We start from the raw sequence: 19,453 nt of genomic DNA on the forward strand, positions 1-19,453 counted from the left end.
GAAACCACAGGATAATATACAACAGTTAAATTTTATTTCTATTAAAACAAAAACAAGAGTGCTGCTACAACATCTGCTCTTAAGGTATTTACAAAACATGTGCAAACAAAAGTCGCCCAACATATTGTGGGCCTGAAGAAGTTTGATTTCACTCAATTTAAAGTCAAAATTTTCTGCGATGCCTCTGCTTCAATGAGTCTTTACATTTTCACTTGGCATCTTTCTCTCTGCTCCCGCTCATTGGAGATGGTATGAACAATGGTCTCCAGCGCAGGGTACTGAAAGATCCTTTTCCTCTGTGGAAAAAACAGTAACAAAATTATTAAAATAAGCATCACGAAGTAGAATCCATGATCTAACAGAGAGCCCATGTATGTGACTGGACTAATTTCACATCTGTACACTCTACACAGTCTTTTTATAACATATTTTCTTCATAAAATTCTCAAAATATTAAAAATGTTAATGAGATGATGTGATTTATTCCTGGCAGAACTCACGAAAAGAGACAATAATCTCCCTTATTTCAACATTTTGCATCTTGCATGAAAAGAAATTGTGAGAAATTCGTAAAATGAATTTGTCCCACAAACAAAAATTCACAGTAAAATTGACTTTGTGTCAAATCAGTTTTGAAAGAACTGTAGATATTTACCCTTTGGTGGTTCTTGTACATCTGAGCAAGAACCAGCAGCAGGACAATTAGGAGGACGCTGAGCCCGATTATAGTGCCAGTGTTGTGTTGAACACCTGCCAATTTTTGTCCCCTCAGACCACCTGTAAAGAAAAACATAAAGAAGAAAAAAGTCAGGTAAAGGTACAATGTTACATTTTGAGTGGCTGTAGTATATTTATCTTATTATTATCAGTACAAACAGAGCAAATTTAAGAGGTGAGGACTTACTCATCATTAGAGCGTGGTATGTTACGTTTCCCAAAATGCCGTCTTTGTTGGAGAACCGACATGTCCATTCACCCCAGTTCTCCTCCTGGCTGATGGTCAGGGTCTTCTCCTTGTGAACGGACACAACTGACTGGGTGCCATTGATGTCGTAGGTCACATGAACCCACTCGTAGCTGGTGACATCGCTCGTGTCAGACAGTTGGCAGGTCAATGTGATTGAGTCTTTTTTCTTCGATGGGACGCTGGTGTCAACTGAGAGAAAAACAAGACAAAAGAGTTAATTGTAGCTGGCAAAAACCAAATACATATTCAGTGGATTTCTTTTCTCAGGCTTAAACTGAATCCACGTGAACTTACTTTTGGCCACCACCAGCTGCATATATCTCTTCATCCGTCTGCGTTCTACCATTGCATGGCATCTGTACTTGCCCTCATCTTGAAATGTAACCTGTGTCAAAATGATACTCCTATCCCAGCTGTGCTCAGAGGTCAGTGGGGATTGAGAATAAGGGGGAAGAGGAAGGGTATCAAACAGAGACCCAGGTTTCATTTTTTCCCAGACTAGTGTAAGGGGGACCAAATCAGGGGAGAAGACACAGGGGAGTGTGACCAAAGATCCCACAGCTGCATACAGCTTGGTGTCGTCATTGGGTGGTTGGACGATTCCTTAAGGGGAAAGAAAGAAAGAAAATACACATTAGAACGTATGTCATGAAAGTTAATGTGCAACAGCTCGGTTTTCTGCGACACTGAGATCTGCAGGCATTTCTCCTTCAGCATCTCACCTCTCAAAGACAAAGTTGCTGAAGCTAGCGCCATTTTGCCGCTGTGGTCCACCATACATTTCCACTTTCCTATCATCTGCTCTGTTGCCTTCTCATCCACAATTCTTTCAAAGGTGTCTCCTTTTGAGATGATTCCAGTCGGCACAAATCGTCTGTCGTTCAGGATCCACATCACAGCTGCCCCATAAGGCCAAGGAGTGACATCACAACTGACTGAGAAGGTCTCTTGAAATAGAGGGACCGCTGGAGAGAAGGACACTGAAGAACACAGATGAGGATGGGATTAATGACATGTGAGCAACTGGAAACTTTTATGTAAAGAAGACATTTTATATTTGGTAACAGATGTTTTTATTTCATTCTCTCAGCATGTAGTGAATATACAAACTAAAACAGTTGAATTACTATAGTGTTGTACTATGAGTCACAACACTCAATCAGTGCTTTTCAAATATCTGATCTGATAGTTGAATCTGCAGTGATTCATCAAATTCACTGGATGGATGCAGTGCGTGTATAGACATGCAAAACATCCAGTGTTTCAAGGCTGCACAAGTTTATTACCTGTGATGACTCTGAGCATGACCAAGCTTTTGACAACCTGGCGTTGATTTTCGACGTTGCAGATGTAAATCCCTCCGTCGTCCTCCCTCACGTCCTTGACGTACAGGTTGTACTCCCCTCTGTCAAACTGGGGATGGGGGCACTGAACCCGTTTGGTCCCGTTCACTATCCAGATAGAGCCGCAGTACTCCAGGCCATTCTTTTCCTTTCTCCAGACAGTGCTGAGGAAGAACATATCAAAACAATCCGGGGTCATCGGCATATAGACGCAAGTTGTTGTATTGAAATACACAAATATGATAGTTGACAAGAGGTAAAAACACAAACAAGCGAGGAATTAAAGGGGAAAAAATGGTCTCTTACCCTTTGTTGGATTTAGTCCAGATAATGTTGGGCTCAGTAGAGAAGGTGCGTTCAGCTTTACATGGAAGTACAGCCGTAGAGCCTGCTTCAGCAAACACCTCTGTCACCCGAGACTGAGCTCCTGAGGGAGAAACAGAAAGTGTTTATTACAGAAAATTGGCAAAGAAGCTATGTATTTTTTTGTTATTGGAGATTATTGTTAAAAACCATCATATAATTTACCTGTAATGAGGAAGGTAAACATCCCAAAGATGAAACACTTCATCAACACCATTTTGCTGTTGAATTAATCCACAAATGCTCCTGTAACCGGCTGAATGTACGTGACTTTCTCTTCATGCCGCTGATGAGGCTTATATATGAACCCGTGGGTGCTGGTGGAGGCGGACTGTTTGGTAGTTCCTCTGCTGTGATCATGTGACTTCAGCTACAAGACAGACTTTGATGCGGTCTGTCGCTGTCAGCCTGGAAATTGTAAGACAGAGATGCAAACAGGGGACCCACTTCCTCCCACGGATTCTCTCTACTTCACCCTGTTTCCTCCTTCGCACCAAATACCCCGTGTAACACTAAGTAACATTAGTTAATATGCAAACCAACACAATTACAAGTCAAAGTGAACTGTACAGGCCCATGAATGTTAACATCTGTAAGAATTGTTTGAAGTTTATTTTACTCCAACAGTAAGACGGCTTTTTAAATTGCTAAATGTGCTAAATAAACAGTGAGCTACATTATAATGATTCCACACTGACTTCAGTGAACGTTACTTGTTTACAAATCTCTTGTGTTTCATTCACGGAAGCCCTAGCCGTTGATTTGAAACCGAGATGGTAAAACTGCAACTCTACAAACCGCTATGTCATTCCTCCGTCACTTCCAGTCACTTGTGTTTACAACCACTAGTTAACTCGCAGCTCTCAGCATCATTGTCAACATCATCAGCATCACCAGTACGAGAATAAACCTATTTAGTAGCATGATAACCTGCTCTAATGGATATTCATGAGAGTGAATCATCCCCTCCATTCTCGCTTCTCTCTTTTCCTTGTCGTCAATTCGTACAGTCACTATAGTAAACAGGCCCACATTGCCAGGCAAACATTTGTTTAATGCCTAATATTTTAGCATATTTTGTCAAACGTCAAGCAAAGAGATATACGGTAAATAACGGTAAATAACTTCACTTTGGTATAAGAGAACAGTTTCTTTTTCTTTCGCTTTATAAAAGTGATCCAATGCTTATAAAAGAAGAAGATAACAAGTTCTCAGTAAAAGTGGTGCTGACTCTGTATATGAGGTTTCAGTGGACACATTACTTTAATTTCCACTTTCAACAAATGGTTTATAACATACTATTGAGGTAGTTGCTAGGAAATACTGTTTATTAATGTTATTGTCAACAACTATAACTGGACATCCACTAGCAGAGAATTTAGAAAAACATGGCTTTTATGTTATATAGTTTATATATATTGTTATATAATTTCTATCTATCTATCTATCTATCTATCTATCTATCTATCTATCTATCTATCTATCTATCTATCTATCTATCTATCTATCTATCTATCTGTCTGCCTGTCTGTGTTCACCTTCTATCAGTTATCGGCCTAGTTATGTATCCCTAAAAAGGCCTACATAGACACAGAGTAAGTCACACAGATGGATAGAAACACCTGAGAGTGTGTGTGGGTGAAACCTCAGAGCTGTTTTTCTTCAGCTTGTGGACACATTTTCCTCAGTAAAAGACGTGTGACTGCCGTGTGAGTGATAGTGTAAGTTAAATCTTTTCATGTCCTCCACCCTTCCATCCACACATCCTCCACACATCAAAACACTGTCAGCCTTCAAATTCAAATTAATGTCACATTAGTTTCAGGCTGTGGCTTCACCTCGGTGTTGTAAAAAAAAGAAAAGAAAGAAAGAGAGAGAGAAAAATAAAACAAACATCTGTTCAAATTGTGCCTCTGACTCTCAGCGTCGGGGGCACGGGTGCGTCACTCACTGTTAAGTGGTCTTTCCTATACAGCTGATGTTTAGTCACTGCCACTGTATCTGAATATGAGCTGAAGGGACTGAGAGGGAAAATGCCCCTCACATGGAAACAATTGAGCTCTGAATGCAGATCATTATGTTAATAAGGATGATGTTGGAAAATAGTCAAATCACATTTCTTCTGTAGAAATTTGGCGAGTGAGTAGTTTGTTCCTGTGCCAAGGTCACACTGAATTATCTATAATTCGATCAGTTGTCTATACTCTGACACACAGCAACAAGGTTCAATAGAAAAAAGGCACTTTTTATGAATTATTAGAAACACTCCTGTGGTTGATTTTCAATACCTGATATGAAAATATGACTGCCTGTATGGGTAGGTGATGAATGATAATGTTCCACTGGGTTTTACTGGCAGAGGAAGCAGAGCACAGATTGAAGAAATGCTGCTCTGCTGCAAAAAAAAAATCGTTAAATTTGTTATGTCAGCATTTTGTCCAGTCGAGAAGTTGATACATGAGAACATGACAGCATAGATGATTATCAGCAATTGAGACACAACAAATGTTGAAGTGGCTGATGTTTCATGTTGCATCTTAATTTTTTATGTTTTTCTTTTCTTTTTTGCTCATTTTTTGCATCACTTCAGCAGATGTAAAGGGCTGGATTCTGGAAAAATTACTTTGTCTTTTTGTTTTTGATTGTGCTACATATTTTTAGTGTTTATTTGTTGTTGGGTTGTTGTTGTTTTTTTGTTTTGTTGCACAACTGATTGTACTCCCTGATATCTTTTTGGTTTAACAGATTTAAAAGAAACACTGCACCCTTATAGTACAGCCAACTTGCCTTTCTCTGCAGTGGCTTTTGCAGCATTTTTGTTGAAGTGGAATGGAATAAACTGTTAAATAATATGCTGTAATGTGGTCTAAATTTCCACATTCTGACTGAAGTCTTCGCAAGAATGAAATTCAGACAAAGATCACATTTGCTGTACTTTGTTTCTTTGAAAATGACAAAATATTCCATCCAGCTTTTTACAACAGTAAAACTGAAAGTATCGATCTGTGTTTGTGTGTGTGAGAGACACACACACACACAGAGGGGAGGGGGGGAGAGAGAGGGAGGGAGGGAGGGAGGGAGGGAGCAGCAGATTTCTCATGAGAATGGTAAAATTCAGTGTAATTAGATTTTTCTCATTGTTGAATGTAGGATTTTAAAAAGCTGAAAGTTCATTGCCTATTTGAAAACAGCAGCTTATGCACATTGTGGCAGTAGCTGCACCGTCTGCAGACTTTTTGGTAGGCTACAAAACACGTAAGCATGTTCATAACTGCTGAGAACAAATGTGAACAGAGTGTTACATTATGTCCATCATTCAAGCTGCAGTTCCATTTCAACCACAGTATGTGTTGTAAAGGCAGGGTGGCGCTGTTTTTGTTGAGAATAACCGTAGACTGTGAGAATAACAGTATGTGCAGGGCACCTGTCAGTGGGAGGTGTTTCAAAATTTAAAAAATAGCCTATGTCTTCGCCAAAATATATGTATAAACTTTATACACAACTCTGTTAAGCTTTAAAAAAAATTATTCTACAATTATGCAACAGTTCTCAGAAAGGACAGTGAAATTATGTTTTGAGTTACTTTTATTACATTTAGCCCCACAAATGAAAGCCTTAAACAAAGTTTGATTAAGCCACACTTTTTATTTTTCTCCCCAGTTAGTAGGGAGGTTAAGTGACTTTTGACTTCAAGTCATGATGCAAAGGTCCCGTTTGGCATGGAAGTACCTTAGGGTCGTCATACAAATAAATCTATCCTAAGACACAAGTGAGATCACACTTTGTATCTGAAATAAACACAATTTTTTTTTTTTATTAAGAAAATGCATGCCAAAAACGCATTCCATTTATAATGTCCACTATAAACTATAATGCCGTCAGCTCCTGGATGTTATCTACAGCTTATTTGTAACATGATTGCAATATTTCAGGATTATTTCTCAGTTTGAATGATAAACAGGGATCTAATGTTTTTCAATCTGTAGTGCGGACTGACATAGGAAGCATAAAGCCCAGTCACGACATTCCATTATGGCTAATTTGAAATAAGTAATAAAGATACTGTAACATCATGAGATTGATAAGATGAGCATTAACAAGCATTCACAAAAGTAAAAATCTACCAAAATAATGAAGCTTACCAGTTTATCAACATTATTAAGTGTATAGCTGGTAAGAGGATCTTAGCCAAGCCAGCTATACTGCGCAGGTGAAAGAAGGCAGTCCTAATCATATGCTTTATGTGGGAGATGCTAACCTAAACTTCCCTCAGTATAAACTGCTGAACATGGCTTATTGAGGGCGTTCTACACTAACATTTGTTAGTTTACTTTAGGAGCACAATGAAAAATGTTTTCAGTAGCAGGTTATACAGTATAAGCCTTAAATAATGTAGAGGAATTCAATGTGATCCATTTTTACATTTGAGAACAGTAAAAACATTTTTCCTTTGACTTTAAGTTGACTTCTAATATGACCCAGAATGGGTCATACATGTAAATTTAACTTTAAAAAAAAATCAACATACACAAGCAGTAACTTGTTCTAGGTAGGCCGGTGCATATTCTCATTTGCCCAGGTCATAGTATTTCAAAGGAGGTTAAATCAAAAGCAACTGGACTTAGTTATTTGTCTAGGAAGACGTTTCACCTCTCATCCAAGAGGCTTCATCAGTTCATGTACGCATCTGACCAGGCTGGGACTCACTATTACCTCTTGTGTGGGCGTTCACCCTTGTGAACGCCCACACAAGAGGTTAAATAGTGAGTCTCCACACCAGATAGTTGGACCAGTCCCAGCCTGGTCAGATGCGTACATGAACTGATGAAGCCTCTTGGATGAGAGGTGAAACGTCTTCCTAGACAAATAACTAAGTCCAGTTGCTTTCGATTTAACCTCCTTTGAAAAATGTTCTAGGTAGGCCTATATTTTGACCATCACAATATTTGGTTAATTGGTCTTTCCTGCCACCACTGTGATATGAATTACATCTTATTATTTAACTACTTGTAGGCTATATTTGTTGAACTCCGTCTGATTTTTAACAAATCAGTATCAGTATTATTAATGTTTTTACATTAATAAAACCCAATATCCTGTCACACAAGCAGCTCCATGTTGTCTACAAAGCTGTAGATAACATCCAGGAGCTGAAGGCATTAGGGGATCTGAGTTTATAGTAGACTCTAAATAAATTTTGTCTTGAAACCTATTTTATTGGCTTCCTTGACCAAATGTACACCTTGACACCAAATTAGTTATTATAGTCACAACAGAAGCAAAGATATGGGCCTCTCAAGTGCGGTCGGCGGCCAATTAAAAAAGAAAACACACATTTATTTCGGATACAAAGTGTGATCTTGTGTCTTAGGATAGATTTATTTGTATGACCCTAAGGTAGCTACTTCCATGCCAAAGGGACCTTTGCATCATGACTTAAAGTCAATGGCATATTTTAGTTTAGTTTAGTTTATTTATTTATTACATTCATTTATCGAGCATAAAAACAAAAAAATAAAATAAAACTCGTAAAAAACAAGTGCTGCTCTAGCCATAAATGTTCAATCAGAACCATATGATCAAACCAACACTTTTTGGCAGCTTCATGCCAATTCCCAGGGAATCACTGCCAGCAAAGATGCCAGCAAAGTCAGTAGGCTATCCTCATAAAGATGTAAAATAGGCCAAATGCCTTTAGCTTGTTGGAATGAAGTTCAATAGCTACTAAAGACAGCTCTGTGGGTTATGTTGTTGCTACAATGAAATCTTGGTTGCACCTAGTTTAAGCACTTTTCTCTAAACTGAGAATAACACCTTCAAGAAAGCAGGGTTTCTTGCAGAACTGTTGTATCAGGCTGCTTGGGTTTGACCTAGGTGTGACTGATAGACTCACAGCTGAGTGCTGGCTTTCTGACAGATCAGTTGCTCAGGCATCGCTACCTCCATCTACTGGGTGAAAAATGCAATTAAAAAAAAAAACCCACTACGGTACAACCTCGTCAAATGAATATTTTTGCGCTGCTCTAGTGACAATACGGTACCGGTGGTGCAATGCATTGTGGGATGCAGAGGAAGATGGAGGTCGCCGTAGGCAGCATGTTGAAGCTATAATAACATTTATTTTAAAAGTGTTGGATATTTGCACGAGGCTTCACCTGGTGCTCCGTCGTTATAGTAACAAAGGGACCAATTGTCGTCGTCATAGTAACAAAGGGACCAACTAGTCGGCGTGAACACAGGTAACGTTCATGATGAGTGACTCTGTTAGCGTGTGATAGCCACAGCTACAGCTGAGGGTCATTGAGAAGTTAAAGCGTACACAGACCAGCTAACGCGTTGCCAGCACCTTGAACAGACGTTTAAACAGTTTACTGTTGTCACCGTTAACCTGTATCTGCTCCTGTCTTACCGTAGGAGCCATGTCTGTGGTGGGAGGTTTGCTGAGGGCCGGAGCGTCCTTGTGCCAGTCTGCAGGGACCCTGCTGCTCACAGCCAGGACCATTTCCACTGGTGAGGAGACAAGTCCAGTCTTAATTTGCATTACAGTGACATAATTAGATTATCAGAGGTGATGCAGCATCTTACTGTTGTTGCTGGTTTTAAGTTAAAGCATAAGTAAGCGGATTTTTTGTGTTAATATAAGTCTTAAATAGTTATATCTTCCGGCGGCAATCACTTACATAGAGTGTTTGGTCTGAAACACGGGTCTGTCAGTCACTCTGCTCTGTAAGCCGAGTAGAAAACTTTACTTGTATCCTACAACCTTTATCCAATGAGGAGAGAGAACAGCATAAAGGGGCGGTCCTCTCTGTGTGTGCAGCCAAGGGATGCGTGTGAATGTGGTGGCGTAGGGACGAGGGCGGGGACTGCTAACTCCATCGGCTGACAGGAAGACAAGAAGAAGCCAAAACGACCGGATCGCTTAACTTAGTAGTTCAGGCTGCTAGCCTGCTACTTGCTCCAATCATTCAGGGTCGTATGATAAATATCACGGGTGGTGAGGTTAAAAAGACACAAAATAATTAATTCTTTTTTGTTGTTGTTGTTGTTTTTATCTGACAACAGATACTTTTTTTCCCCATAAATAATGTTAAAATGGCTGGAACCACTGATTTTATGTTTTATGTTTTGTTGACTAATTCTCATAAATCCTCACTGATACAATGTTACAATCTTTAAAGCAGATATCAGTGGAATGTTTTTGTTAATATAAGTCCTAAATAGTCCTATTTTCCGTCAGCAATCACTTACATGAAGTATTTCAGCCTAAACACGAGTCTCTCCGTCACTCTGCTCTGCTGTAACCCGAGGAGAAAATTTTCCTTGTGGGATACAAGTGTTATCCAATGAGGGGAGAGAACGGCATGAAGGGCTGTGTGTGCAGCCAAGGGATGCGCGTGAATGTGGTGACGTAGCACGAGGACCAATTGATGCCTGACAAAGGCGGGGGCTGCTAACTCGTGGTGCGTTCAAGGAAACTCGTACTTTGTGTTTTTCCTTCCTGTGAAGTCATACCAGTTCGATCTGGTACGAGTTCACGGGTCGGAAGTTACGAGTGGCCGTTATAGGGAACTTTCACAGACAACAGGACGGTAAAAACACGAGCTACGGGTTACCTGGAACGCTACCAAGTCGTAGTTGTGACTTGAAGCTGTAACTTACGGTTTCAAAAGCCTGCCTTGAACACAGCATTAGCCGAAACGGCCGTGCCACTGATATCTGCTTTAATAAACTATAACTATCAAATGGTATAAACAATGCTATATTTCTCTCCTAAATGAAGGAAGAAACATTATAGTGTAGTATTAGGAAATACTAAAGTAAAGTGTTGGTACCCCTGAATAACATTGCCCCAGCCTGTTGAGTGTTACATCAGTGCAAGAAACTGATCAAATTAAGAACCAGTTCATAGGCTGTAAATCTAAATAACAAATCAGTGTGCGGGTATAAACGGGAAGTAAGGTGGAAGATAGGAAAGTTAGATACATCACCTTGGGTAAGGGTCTTAAATGTGTTTTTTATATTTTGGTTTAACCTGCAAATTGATTTTTCTATTATTGATATATTCAGTTTATTTTTTTATTTAAATTTAAAATGCATTAATTTATTATGATACAGAACAAACAGCAGTAGCAAATCCTTACATTTAAGAAGTGAGAGTTAGTGGGTATTTCGTGTCTTGTGGCTTAAACAATGTATTCTTTAAAAGATGTAGTATTGTGTGCCAATGATTATCAATACTGACTTGAAACAATGTGTTGTGTTCAGGAACATGCTGTCAGATAAGGATGCATGCCATCCCTGAGCTGAAGAAGGTGGACAGGTGGACTGAGAAGAGGAGCATGTTTGGAGTGTATGATAACATAGGCATACTAGGTAAGTGGACTGTTTATTTGTGTCTTGTTGAATGACAACATCCCTGTGTTGGTCCATGTTTTGAGTATCTGAACTTCCTTTTACCTTTCTGTTTTTTTGTCTGCAGGTGATTTTAAAGCTCATCCCAAAGACCTGATACAGGCCCCCTGCTGGTTGAAGGGTTTCAAGGGTAATGAACTGCAGCGACTGATTCGAAAGAAGAGGATGGTGGGTGACAGAATGATGACTCTGGACAGACACCACATGGAAAAGAGGATCCGTTTCCTCTACAGACGCTTCAACCGCTATGGCAAACATCGCTAATTTCAAACAAATCACACCGGCACATACATCAGACCAGCCGATAAGGACTGTTGGAGTCTAGTGGTGTGATTTCATGCTGTCACTGTACTGTATAATTGCAATTTTTCTAAGTTATGTGCATATAAAGAGAACTGATTTGTGTCTTTCAGAGTAGCATACTTCTTATACCTGCATTTATTGGTGTCTCTGGCCCTATTAACAATCAATTTTCATGACAAATACAAAATACATGATATACAAGCCTAACAATACATTATAAAAAATTGACTGGAAAAGAGGCCTTGTGTCATTCTTTCCAGTCAACATTAACTCCTGTAGGAACCATTGAAATTAAATTAATTAACTCAATAGAGGGGTTAATGTTTATGTTTGGTCTTAAGGCAGTTAGACTTTGTCAAAACATTAATTGGGGTGTTAATTACATGCAGTACAGCTGAAAGAGTGGGTACCAACACATACAGTGGTGTATGTGATGAAGAAACATGATATGAAAATATGGGCACTCATATTCCTCTGGGAAGAGTTTCAACAAGACTGTAGATGCTGGCTGCAGAGATTTGTTCCCATTCAGCTATAAGAGCAGTGAGTCGGTCTGTGATGCTGGGTTAAAAGGTCAGGCTCACAGCTGGTGTTCAGACCACAGGTCTTGGATGATATTTAGGTCAAGTTCTTCCTCAATTCCCCCTGACATCTATTTCTTTAAATATGTAAATTGCAGTGGTATCAACTTCCAAGTGATCAAATGATTTATTAAAAATATATATGTCATCATATGATGATATAGGAAATTTAAAAAATATTTGCCACAAAATTATTATAGTTTATCCGTTGTAACTTCAGATTTAGATGTAGGTTTATTAGCAAGGTTGTTTTCCAGTCAAGTAGTTTGTTTTGCTGCATAATGAATATAGGAAGAAAAAATCTGATAATAATAATAATTAAAAAAAAAACAAAGGTAAAGCAAGCACAGTATGGTGCAATACTGGATGGTTCCTCCAAATAAATAATAATCTAAGAAGAAAGTCTTGTCCATTTCCAACCCATAGACGTACGGTATGTCTAGTCGGATTGCTGTGCTTGTTAAGTAGACAATATTATTTTGACTGAAATGGTCTGAAACTAAAGGGTTTGAGGAGCACTGGTCTAAAATATGACTGTTTACTGGAATATTATATTTCTCTTTAAATTGGACCATGAAACATGAAAAATAACTCCAAATCCAAAGTAGATTTATATACAAGTAGGTAAACAGTGGTGTCCACACACATCTGGCCGTGTAGTTTCTGTGATGTGTTTCTATCCTCCATTGGCCATTTTGTCCCGAGACTTCAACCAGTTTCCGGTGACTGACTTGATTCCTCTCACTTCTCTTAAATATGCAGAGTATAGCTACAGACCCAAAATGGAAACTGAGTAGAGGCTGCAGGCTGAAAGGTAGGACCCCGGCAGGAATTAAACAAGAGCATTGCAAATGGAAATGTGATACCGGAGCAGTAGGAGCAGCACGAAGAGGAGGAGGAGGAGGAGGAGGGAGAATCCCAGGCCAGGGAGGAAACAGTCGAGTCAACACTCTGTAGGCATCCACTGTACCGCAGTGTCGTCCTGCCGCCCCATCCGACTCAGAGAGCTGCAGTACTGCAAAGTGTGAGGGGAGAGAGAGTGGGGAGGGGGAGGGGTGGAGAGGTAAGGGGAGGGGAGGGGGGGTACCGCACTGTCGTTACGAGTCCAAGTGGGGAAGGCAGGAGGAGAGACGCATTATTGCAGTAGCCTACAGTGCCGTAACACTTCACACGGACCAAAGTCGCGCACTTCTCACAAACCGCACGTCCAGAGAGGAAGAGAAAGGGAGAGAGAGAGAGAGGGAGGAGGGGGTGAAAGAAATCAACTGAATTTCCATGACTGGACTTTTTTCTTTAATTTTGAAATTGCACGCATTTGCCAGCCGCTTTTAGAAGAGGCAAGTCAATCTCCAGCCAATCAGTGCTGCGTCTCAGCATCCGGCAGCAGCGCTATAAGGACACAGCATCACTTGGAGGAGCTGGATGCTGCGCTGCGAGAATCTAAACGTCCCCGGATTTCTCCTGAATGGATTATAATTCACAAGTACTTTTCTCCTGAGCTCGCATCGTTGTTTCTCTGTTTTCCCACACTCCCCAGCCGAGTCGCACCGTGAATCACCAGCGCACCCCGTCTACGTGTGTCAGTATATTGCGGTACTTTGCGGGTGACTTGCGGTATAAATGCATCGCTAGAAGATCGGCTCCACTGCGCCAAGACCCTCCGTCTGTTTACGAGCCACTTTAACTCACTTTGCTCGGAGAAAAATTGGACTTTCGTTTGGACCACTGCATTTAAATTTACATCCTCTCTTATTTTCCTGCGATCTTGCTCTTTTTTCCCCCTCTCTTTCGTGTTTTACTTCAACCCCCCCTCCCCAGCCTCGCAGCCCACCCCCCCTCCTCCGCTGCCCGTGAGTCAGTTCAAACAGCTGCATAGAAGATGTGAGTATTAATGCGGTTTTTCTACTGCGCTCTTTTTCGTAATAACAACACATATGTCGTGTGTGAGACTGGAGAAATGTTTGTTTCGTAGCTTTGCATGTTTTTCCTTTGGTGCTTTGCAACTGAACTGATTTCTTTCAGCTTGACGGATTTTGCTGACGCAAGTAAAAAATTTCCGTCACAGCATCACTAAATTATGTATTCAAGGCTTGACTGCTGTCGCCATAAACATCAACTCCAGTTGTTTTAGATCATTTAACATCACTGAAAACAGAGTTTCTAATGGATTATGTTAAGGATTAGAGGGTTTGATGGATTTATGCTTCATCACCTGCTTGGTGTTGTGAAACATTGATAAAATGACATTTCTGATCCTTATCTGCAAAATTGCTGTAATTTATGTGATGTGTGTAATTTGTCTGAAAGTGTCCTACAGCTGAGTCAGTGGCTATTCGCCTGAGGAGCTTGTTTGCTCAGTTTTACTCCCCCCTGTACCCATTCCTCTCCCCCCTGCTGCTGGATTAACCCTTTCCTCTGTTCTGTACTTTCCTGCCTCAGTTTTTAATCCTCCAGGAGAACTTCCTCCCCTCCCCTCTCCTCACCCAAATCTTCTGCTCCATTATCCTTATAGCCTCCGTCTACTTGGCAGGAGTTTCTGTTTCTTGCTTCACGTCTGTGTCCTATATTCTCTCTCTTCCCTTTGCATCTTCTTTTTAATCCGACCCCATTGTTCACTCTAACCTTCACTCATTTCTTACTCTCCTCCCTTTTTCACATCCTACTTCCCGCATTCCTCCCCCCACACCTGAACAATCTGTCTATTTCCTTGTGTTGAATTTGGATTTCTTCAAACTGCCTTCACCTCTCCTCTGCCACAGTCACATTATTTCATTTTCCAGACATTGCCTTTCGGCATGAAGCAGAGTTATTAGAATATGAAATATGTATAATGTGAATATGCTCCCATCCTCATCCTCCTCCTGCTTCTTCTCAGGTCTGCCCCAGATGCTGCCGCCCCAGCTGGAGCCCCCGGTGCTCCAGGAGCCCCTGGTGCAGATGGAGCCCCAGCTGGACCCCCAGCCCCACCCAACACCAGCAGCAACCGCAGGCTACAGCAGACACAGGCCCAGGTTGAGGAGGTGAGCTGGACCAGGCCAGACTAAGGTCCTAGGCCCAAATGGGATTTTACAGCAATCAGTCAACGTTAACGTGGTTGTGGAACCTTATTGTGAAATATGTGGACTTAACTTACCATATGCGGTCTGCTCATACAAGATCAAGAAATATAAAAAGACTTGGCCGTTGGTTGTTCTCTGAAAAGATCTTGTCCTTTTAATATATTAATGGCCTCTGCTGCAATTTGCAAATGGATTGCAACTACTTACTTATTCATATGTGATATATATCTCCAGAAACACCCTTTGTGCCCTGTGCTGCTCTCCTTTAACTATGCTTGTCATCCCTGTCATCTCCCCTCCACACCACTGCCAAATGCTTTCTCATCTCCACCGCTGTGGGCTAGGTGGTGGATATCATGCGGGTGAATGTGGACAAGGTTTTGGAAAGGGACCAGAAGCTCTCAGAGCTGGATGACAGAGCAGACGCTCTCCAGGCCGGAGCCTCCCAGTTTGAAAGCTGCGCAGCCAAGCTAAAGAACAAGTACTGGTGGAAGAACTGCAAGGTGAGCACGTTACTCTCGGTACATTACACAGGCTGTTGTCACTGAAAGAAACTCATTAGCATTAACAATATGTCTAGTATTAGTATGTCGTGTCGTGCAGAGATACAGCATGAACTCACCATAGAGCTAATGGAGGATCTAAATTAAGCGTGACTCATCAGCTGTTTTATTTTGAAGCATCATCCAGCTGTTCAAGCTGAGTTGCACTGAGGCAAACATGGTGTTTGTTGTGGGGATCCTGTGGTCCTGCCCTCCACACACTCGTCTGTTAATGAGCTGCTGTGGAGGACTGAACATGAACATATGCCTCAGTGAAAACGGCGAAAGAGAAATCTGTTATTGTTGAGTTTTCACCACAGAGTCAGAAATTCTGAAGATTATATAACTGAAGCATAACAAACGCAACACATCTCAAGTGTATTAACTGGCTTTGTCTTGTTCAAGTTTTCTGTTTTCAAGCACTGAACTCCATGAATAGTAACAGCAGGCTTGTCTTTTACTGTAGTTTTTTTTTTATTTTTTTTTAGAATGGATGCACCATTAAAGTAAACATATTTCTTCTTTTTTCCAGATGATGATCATGATGGGCATCATTGGAGTCATTGTGGTTGGAATAATATTCTGTAAGTAGATTTTTCACTTTGATAAAAAATATTTATTGGTTGATTTTTAACAGAAAACATGTTTTAGAAATAGGTGTAAAGTATCTGACTTTCCTCCAAATCTGCTAATACATGTTTGACAAAAAATGCAGCAGACAATGATATTTCAGTGTTGATGTAATAATACTGTTGATTTTATAGGATATTAGGATAAAGATGATGTCAGGTGTAAGATAGCATCAGCATATTATTTTCTGTTTCTTCTCTAATACGTTCACATCAGTCTACCTACTTCTACTCTGATTGTCAATTATTCATGATTTGTTATTACAGTATTAATTATTGATATAAAACCAATTTAACTGTAAATCCTACATGGAAGTGAGAGTGAGGTGAGTTGTGTTTTGCCAAATTCATTAGACTAATGACTTCCTCTTTCCTTTGTTCACAGTGTACTTCTTCTACTGAGCTTAGCCCATCAATAGAGATGGATATGGACTTGAGAATGACATGAGAGGGAAGAGAAAAATAAAAAAAATAAAACAAGCGCCACTCCTCCCCCCTCTCCTCCCTCTCTTCACACAGTCTTCCATCAAACCATCTTGCACTTACACATGACAGTAGTGTTTTATAGGTGTCTCTCCTTTCTTTGTCCCCCCTTTCCCTCCTTTCTTATTGCTTTCTTCCACTGTTTTGGCGAGAAGTCCCACTCACTCTCTCCTGTCTCTGCACCTCATGCATTATTGAAGGTCTCGGCAGGCAGAGTGAACGTAGGAAGAAAGAACGGGAAGGAGGGAGAGAGAAAAACCTTGTGACACGGGAACACGCAGGGCTAAGCCCACTGAACGGAGCTGTAGGGGGGAAATGTACAATGTTCAGATGGAGAGTGTGTGCAGGGAGATTGAACAAGAGTTTGCCGTCCTGTCTACCCCTGATCCGCCAAAGCTTGTTCATGTTTCCTTTTTTGAGAGTCCTACATTTGTAAATTGATACTGACATGCCAAACTAACACACTCCTTCTGTTACCATCGCTACCATCATTGCTGCTTACTAACACAAGGTCATGTTAGATTAGGCTTATGATCATTTTTGTTGTACGTGCGTGTGTGTATTTGTGATCCAAAGCATTGTAGCTAATAGCTTTTTCCAAGTTTTAGCTGATAGGATTTTATTGGTAACTTTTTGTTTTATGTTCCTGCCTAACTTTAGTTCTGCAACGTTCAGTGACAACATGAAAAACATCATGAGGAATATAGAAAGAGACTGTGTGAGAGCTTTTGTAAAGGATGAGGTGATTCAGGGAGAGTTAGTAAGAGCTTTGCAGCATTTTTTCTGTATAAATAAATGAAAACTAATTCTGGACTGATAAGCAATTATTGGTAAAGTAGTTCTATAACTGTGCTCCATTTGTAATGGGGTTTTTGTACCACATGTGGTGGCATAGTCATAGTGTTATGCTTAGTGGCATAGTGATATGCACAGCGAGGCAGACAGACAAGCAGCCACTAACACAGACAATCTACTGTGCACGTGAAGCGACCGCTCTGGCCCAGAGGAAGGTCTCTCTACTCTGACTTGGACAGAGTCACAGCCATAGACAGATGAATGTGTAGCATCACATTTCAAACAGGAACAAACGTCCGCTTGTTTCGAGAGTTGTGCTGAAAAAAAGTGTTGTTTGATTGTTGTTTAAGTTGACCTGATCTTGAGAAAAAGCAGAAAAATGGGAGATAAGACTTGATTTGGACCCCCCCCCCCCCTTTCCCCCATCCCTGTGGCTATACAACCGTCCCGCCCCCCTCCCCCCCACCTCACTCACATAAAACAGATTCAACCGTCACCTGCATTAACGGCCAAAATGAGGTGTTTGTTTCTAACTTGCATGGCAAACGGTGTCCATAGTTTTGCCTATTTGTGTGACCTGTGTATCTGCCATTTCTGAATCTAACTGCCGATTGTACATTTTCTTTTGTTAGTGGTTTTAAGGACCTATGTATATTGTCTTTCTGATCTGATAACTACTGCTTATGCAATGCAATGATGCTCAAGAGTTTGCCAAAATTTGAAATTGATTTGCTTTTGGGAGAAAAATAATATTCAGAAACTGCATACAACTGTTAAAAAAAACATGTAGTATTGTATGAGTAGAACCATAGTACATGTCTGTCAGACTATGCTCCTGAAAATGTGTTGATAAATCCTTTCAGGTTTTTGTGGGGGTTGATGGATATGAAAGAAAAGCTCAGTTTTACCTCTTCGAATTGATTTGGAGAGTTGATTAAAAAAAAAGTGAAAATGCAAACAACTTTATGTGTAAAGTGCATTTATGCATAACTGTAGCGGATAGCCAAAATTATCTGATGATATTGTGCTACAATATTATGAGGTAATTACCAGATGAGGTATGAGAACATGTGATTTACAACCTGAAGATGCAGTAAGAGATACAAATGGATTTGTGCATGCTTACCACTTTTGCTGATGCCAATAAATAAATCATCAATAGAACTGACAGGTGACCTTTGTTATATATTTTTTATATACTGGGCCACTTTAGATGTCGTAGTATTAAAGCATTTTACCACATTTCAACCCCCCATTAGCCGATACCAACTGTATCAACACACACACTCTGATCCTGACTGAAATCTACCTCCTGTTATAGCTTCAGTCATTTGTAATACAAAAAAAAGAACAGATATCGATCACGTCATGGGTCATTAAATCCTTCATTGAGAAGAAAAAAAAAGTCAAAAAGAGTTACATTATCAACATCACGCACTGACAACAAATATATTCACAAAGAATGTCATTAAAATGAAGAAATCAACACAACAGTCTGCATGTTGTCAGCACAATCTGAGCTCAGACAGCAAATATTCAATCACCATGGTAAAAACAATAAAATAAAAAAAAGAAGTCCCTTGCCACTTTATACTGATAAGAGGATCATCCTCAGTGCACCCATCACAGGATTTTAAATATTACAAGAAATACATTCAATTCAAGACTTTGACATCCGAATCCACTTAGCATCAGCCCACAGTACCATGCACATACAGTAGTTAACCTTTATACTATAAAATAAATTACTGCAGTTGTATTCACTTAGAGTTGCTCTTATTGTAGAAAGCTCTCTAATGAGCAACAGCACTGTAAAACTGTAAAAATCTAAACATCAGAGCAGGAAGTTGTTTTAATAAACTGACACCTTGTGAATTAAATTAAATTCATATATTTGACTCATATTCAGTGTCACTGTATGGAGAACCATACAATGACACTCAACAGTATTATTGGGCACATACATACATATT

The 19,453-nt window shown here is 40.2% G+C and overlaps 3 protein-coding genes across 3 annotated transcripts; 2 read left to right on the plus strand and 1 right to left on the minus strand.

Annotated features, from left to right (window-relative positions):
* Positions 1 to 169: 169 nt before the first annotated feature.
* lag3 (lymphocyte activating 3) lies at positions 170 to 3,079 on the minus strand. Its single transcript, XM_085801568.1, has 8 exons — positions 2,839 to 3,079; positions 2,617 to 2,737; positions 2,254 to 2,474; positions 1,690 to 1,947; positions 1,262 to 1,570; positions 905 to 1,156; positions 656 to 777; positions 170 to 296 (listed from the first exon to the last, which is right to left on the minus strand). The coding sequence occupies exons 1-8, from the start codon at positions 2,888 to 2,890 to the stop codon at positions 201 to 203; spliced, it is 1,431 nt and encodes a 476-aa protein (XP_085657694.1). The 5' UTR covers positions 2,891 to 3,079; the 3' UTR covers positions 170 to 200.
* A 5,641-nt stretch (positions 3,080 to 8,720) lies between these two features.
* mrpl51 (mitochondrial ribosomal protein L51) lies at positions 8,721 to 11,491 on the plus strand. Its single transcript, XM_085801591.1, has 4 exons — positions 8,721 to 8,912; positions 9,088 to 9,183; positions 10,942 to 11,049; positions 11,156 to 11,491. Exons 2-4 carry the CDS (start codon positions 9,093 to 9,095, stop codon positions 11,350 to 11,352), a joined length of 396 nt encoding a protein of 131 aa, XP_085657717.1. The 5' UTR covers positions 8,721 to 8,912; positions 9,088 to 9,092; the 3' UTR covers positions 11,353 to 11,491.
* Positions 11,492 to 13,071: 1,580 nt separating this feature from the next.
* On the plus strand, positions 13,072 to 18,648 carry vamp1b (vesicle associated membrane protein 1b). The gene is made up of 5 exons (XM_085801593.1): positions 13,072 to 13,853; positions 14,848 to 14,992; positions 15,376 to 15,534; positions 16,106 to 16,157; positions 16,588 to 18,648. Coding segments are annotated over exons 1-5 (375 nt in total). The 5' UTR covers positions 13,072 to 13,851; the 3' UTR covers positions 16,605 to 18,648.
* Positions 18,649 to 19,453: the final 805 nt, after the last annotated feature.

Source organism: Trachurus japonicus, chromosome 16 (genome assembly GCF_045865225.1).
Source record: "Trachurus japonicus isolate A0001 chromosome 16, Traja_1.0".
Lineage (NCBI taxonomy): Eukaryota > Metazoa > Chordata > Actinopteri > Carangiformes > Carangidae > Trachurus > Trachurus japonicus.

Bases quoted from the DNA above. Each gene is read 5' to 3' on its own strand.
- mrpl51 (XM_085801591.1), top strand. From the start codon at position 9,093: ATGTCTGTGGTGGGAGGTTTGCTGAGGGCCGGAGCGTCCTTGTGCCAG. The intron at 9,184-10,941 runs GTGAGGAGACAA...TGTTGTGTTCAG, and splicing joins AGCCAGGACCATTTCCACTG to GAACATGCTGTCAGATAAGG. The intron at 11,050-11,155 runs GTAAGTGGACTG...TTTTGTCTGCAG, and splicing joins TGATAACATAGGCATACTAG to GTGATTTTAAAGCTCATCCC.
- lag3 (XM_085801568.1), bottom strand. From the start codon at position 2,890: ATGGTGTTGATGAAGTGTTTCATCTTTGGGATGTTTACCTTCCTCATT. The intron at 2,475-2,616 runs GTAAGAGACCAT...GTTCTTCCTCAG, and splicing joins TGGACTAAATCCAACAAAGG to CACTGTCTGGAGAAAGGAAA. The intron at 1,571-1,689 runs GTGAGATGCTGA...TTTCCCCTTAAG, and splicing joins AGCAACTTTGTCTTTGAGAG to GAATCGTCCAACCACCCAAT.
- vamp1b (XM_085801593.1), top strand. The intron at 14,993-15,375 runs GTGAGCTGGACC...GCTGTGGGCTAG, and splicing joins CACAGGCCCAGGTTGAGGAG to GTGGTGGATATCATGCGGGT. The intron at 15,535-16,105 runs GTGAGCACGTTA...TCTTTTTTCCAG, and splicing joins ACTGGTGGAAGAACTGCAAG to ATGATGATCATGATGGGCAT.